This window comes from Ceratina calcarata, unplaced genomic scaffold (assembly GCF_001652005.2).
Source record: "Ceratina calcarata isolate Rehan_Ccalc_2016 unplaced genomic scaffold, ASM165200v1 scaffold514.2, whole genome shotgun sequence".
Lineage (NCBI taxonomy): Eukaryota > Metazoa > Arthropoda > Insecta > Hymenoptera > Apidae > Ceratina > Ceratina calcarata.
In genome coordinates this window covers 66,925-69,715 of record NW_017175971.1, presented here as the reverse complement: position 1 = coordinate 69,715, position 2,791 = coordinate 66,925, and the positions used below count along the sequence as shown (strand labels likewise).

The window sequence follows — 2,791 nt, the reverse complement described above, 5'->3', positions numbered from 1 at the left end:
TAATAAATAAATGAAAAGTTTAATAAATGCTCCTATGCTTCTATTATGCATTGTTAAGATACTTCACTTTTGATACTTTGTTACGTTAAATGAATCTTATATTTTCTGTAGTTACCACTTTGACATAAATGCACAAACTACGCAGCTTAAATGTTAAATATCGAGATTTTAATAAGTAAATAAAAAGCCTTCGCAATACATTCGAATACCGTCGCATGTAATTAATGTTGCTTCGAGAATAAGGCACGAGTCACGCGATCCAGTAACAGCCTTTCTATACATGGACATCAGAGTTTAGAAAATCAATATAAAGGGAAGTTAACTAGCGATCTAATCTAAATAGAATGACGCGTATTTTTTCGTCAACAAACGTGTTGATCACAGACCGGTATTTTCGGTCTCTTGTCAAAGATTACTCATCATTGAGTCATCCCTTAGTGAAGAGAAAAATATTTTCGTGACCCAAACGAGAAGATCATGACCGAGGGATTCGATCATCGACTCGCAGAGGGGTTCTTCGGACATGCGTGGTGGTACCTCGAAACGAGCAAGGGATGACCGCACCACCGACGGTTCATTATCGTTGCGTCCTTCGAACGGTGTCCCTCCCGTATCGGCTCGGGGTGTTCGCGGCTGAGAATCGCACGCACGCGAACAGAAGTTTAAGTGCGAAACGGGAAATCATCCCCTTTTCGTCGTTGGAACGATCAGTCGAATTGGAACGCATGCGCGTTCCTCTATAGGCACAGGGGTTGTTGCAGTCAGGGAGGGGCTCTCTTCTTTGGCCGGAGTGACTCAGAATATGCATTACGAGAAGTGCAAGTACCTACTACATCTTTGTGATTTTTAAGAAGCGACATGCGTATACGAGCACCGCGTAATCGTACCGTGTCACTCAAACCGTGATTGCACGCGATGTCATAATTGGTGGCAGTGTTAGTGTTACGTGGATCGACTGTCAGCTGTCCCTTCACCATGAACGTGAGTATCTTCGACCGTCTCTAATATCGACTCGTTTTCTAGCACCTAAGAATGTGGGCGGAACGCCTGTATGCGTAGTATACATATTTATACCGGGTCAGAATTAGGAATAACTTTCTCGAAAAATCAACACCCAGAAACCTGCAGCCTCTCTATATTCTAAGGAACAGTTTCAACTTAATACGTCATTGACCTCTGTTATACCTAAAATCGATGGCAAGATTACGACTAATCCAAGAGGTTTATACTATATTTTGTGCAAATAAAGCGGTCGATACATTGCAACCAAGGAACATTCTATAAAACGTCTCTCTCCATTTAATCGAATTTTTAACAACAGTATTACTTTATGATCTATAGATAAGTTGATACTAACGATTGTGATACTTTAGAAAGCTTAACCAGCAAACGATAGTTGTATCAAGAATGAGTCACCTTTCTCTTATTTAGGCACGAATTTCATGCATTTATGAAATAATCCACTTTGCAGAAAGATATAGAGAAAATATAACAAGCGAATGCTTAAATGATACGAAACTGCAATGTGAAATTTTCTTAACTGGCTAGCTTGAATCTTGTACCGCGTATAAAAATCCACTGTCTGCTTATTAGGATCCAGTGACCTTGTTCCCGGAGCACTCGCCCCTTTTTTGTTCGTTCGCGTCGGACAAAATAGCTTAAGCATCGCACATCCAGTCGCCTATATCTCGTCATTCTTCTGACTAATTACGAACCGACGCCTTTACTCACTCGTTCAGATTTATATGGGTGTAACCGCATTAAAAAAAAGAAGAAGAATGGAACAAAGCCATGTGGTGTGCAGAAAGAAAAATGTATGTCGTACGTGTTGCAAACCCGAGGAGCCCACATATCTAATGATTTTATCTTCGATGTCTCTCGTCTTCAATAAATCTTTCATTACGTAAATGTCAAGTACTCCCCGCGAAACACATACTACGGTTAATGATGCAACCCTTATCTTATAAAACGGATAATAAGAGCTTCGCGATATACAGTTTGATACTACAATTAAATGGAATCATTTCCTCGTATCGTTATAAAGCAGAGGAATGAGAATTATTCTTTTCTGGGTGGCATTTATTATTCTAGTCCCCTCGAGTTAAGAGGAAAGAATGTACCGCAATTTCTCGAAGGTACTGCCTCACTGCACTCGTGAAGGTTCAAAAATAACGTGGTATTTTATAACCTGCTGCCCACGAAACGACTAAAGTGCGAAATTCTTGTCGCACCCCTTCGTCGATGATGTCGTGCAAAAAAAAGTTGCGCAAAATCTCCTAGGATTAAGGGAAAGTAATTTCTCGACCGATCGTGCAGAAATTTTCAACACAATGAAAAGCATGAAAGATAAAACGAAGCTTTAGTAATGTTAGGAAAGATTGAGTAACTGGAATTAACGATTTGATCATATTTTTCAGACCTTGGCGACAGGTATTGTCTGCAGCAACGGAGAACGCGTTGGTGAGTTTTACACTTTCGTAATTTACAATTCTCTCGACCCACTTCCGGTGCGGATCGATCTGTGAAGATCAAAGCTAGATTCACCGTATTTAATACGTAATTTTTATTCCGTCTTTAAACCCTACTCTAGCGGCGGATTAAGACCAATGAGGCCCTAAGCGGTAAAAGTTTCGGCAACAACGACCCCCACCCCCCACCCCACAAAATAAAATTTGGAGGAAACTTTCATTATGTTACATATAAAAAGGAAAAGTAATTAAAAAATTTTGGACAGGTCCATTTTCGAATTTTGCCCCATTAACAATCAAATTGCCCCCCTATGGGGCATGTG

General features: G+C 40.3%; 1 protein-coding gene and 1 long non-coding RNA gene across 2 annotated transcripts in view; one reads left to right on the top strand and one right to left on the bottom strand.

The window, feature by feature from the left end:
• LOC113464748 (uncharacterized) overlaps nt 1-2,791 on the bottom strand; it is a 25,891-nt gene that overhangs the window by 10,791 nt on the left and 12,309 nt on the right. The window lies entirely within an intron of this gene.
• The window catches only part of LOC108628252 (uncharacterized), a 27,861-nt gene continuing 25,649 nt past the window's right edge, over nt 580-2,791 (top strand). Inside the window, exons 1-2 of the mRNA XM_018030032.2 lie at nt 580-981; nt 2,418-2,460. Coding sequence (XP_017885521.1) covers nt 976-981; nt 2,418-2,460 — 49 coding nt within the window. The 5' untranslated portion in view covers nt 580-975. The remainder of the gene's footprint in view (nt 982-2,417; nt 2,461-2,791) is intronic.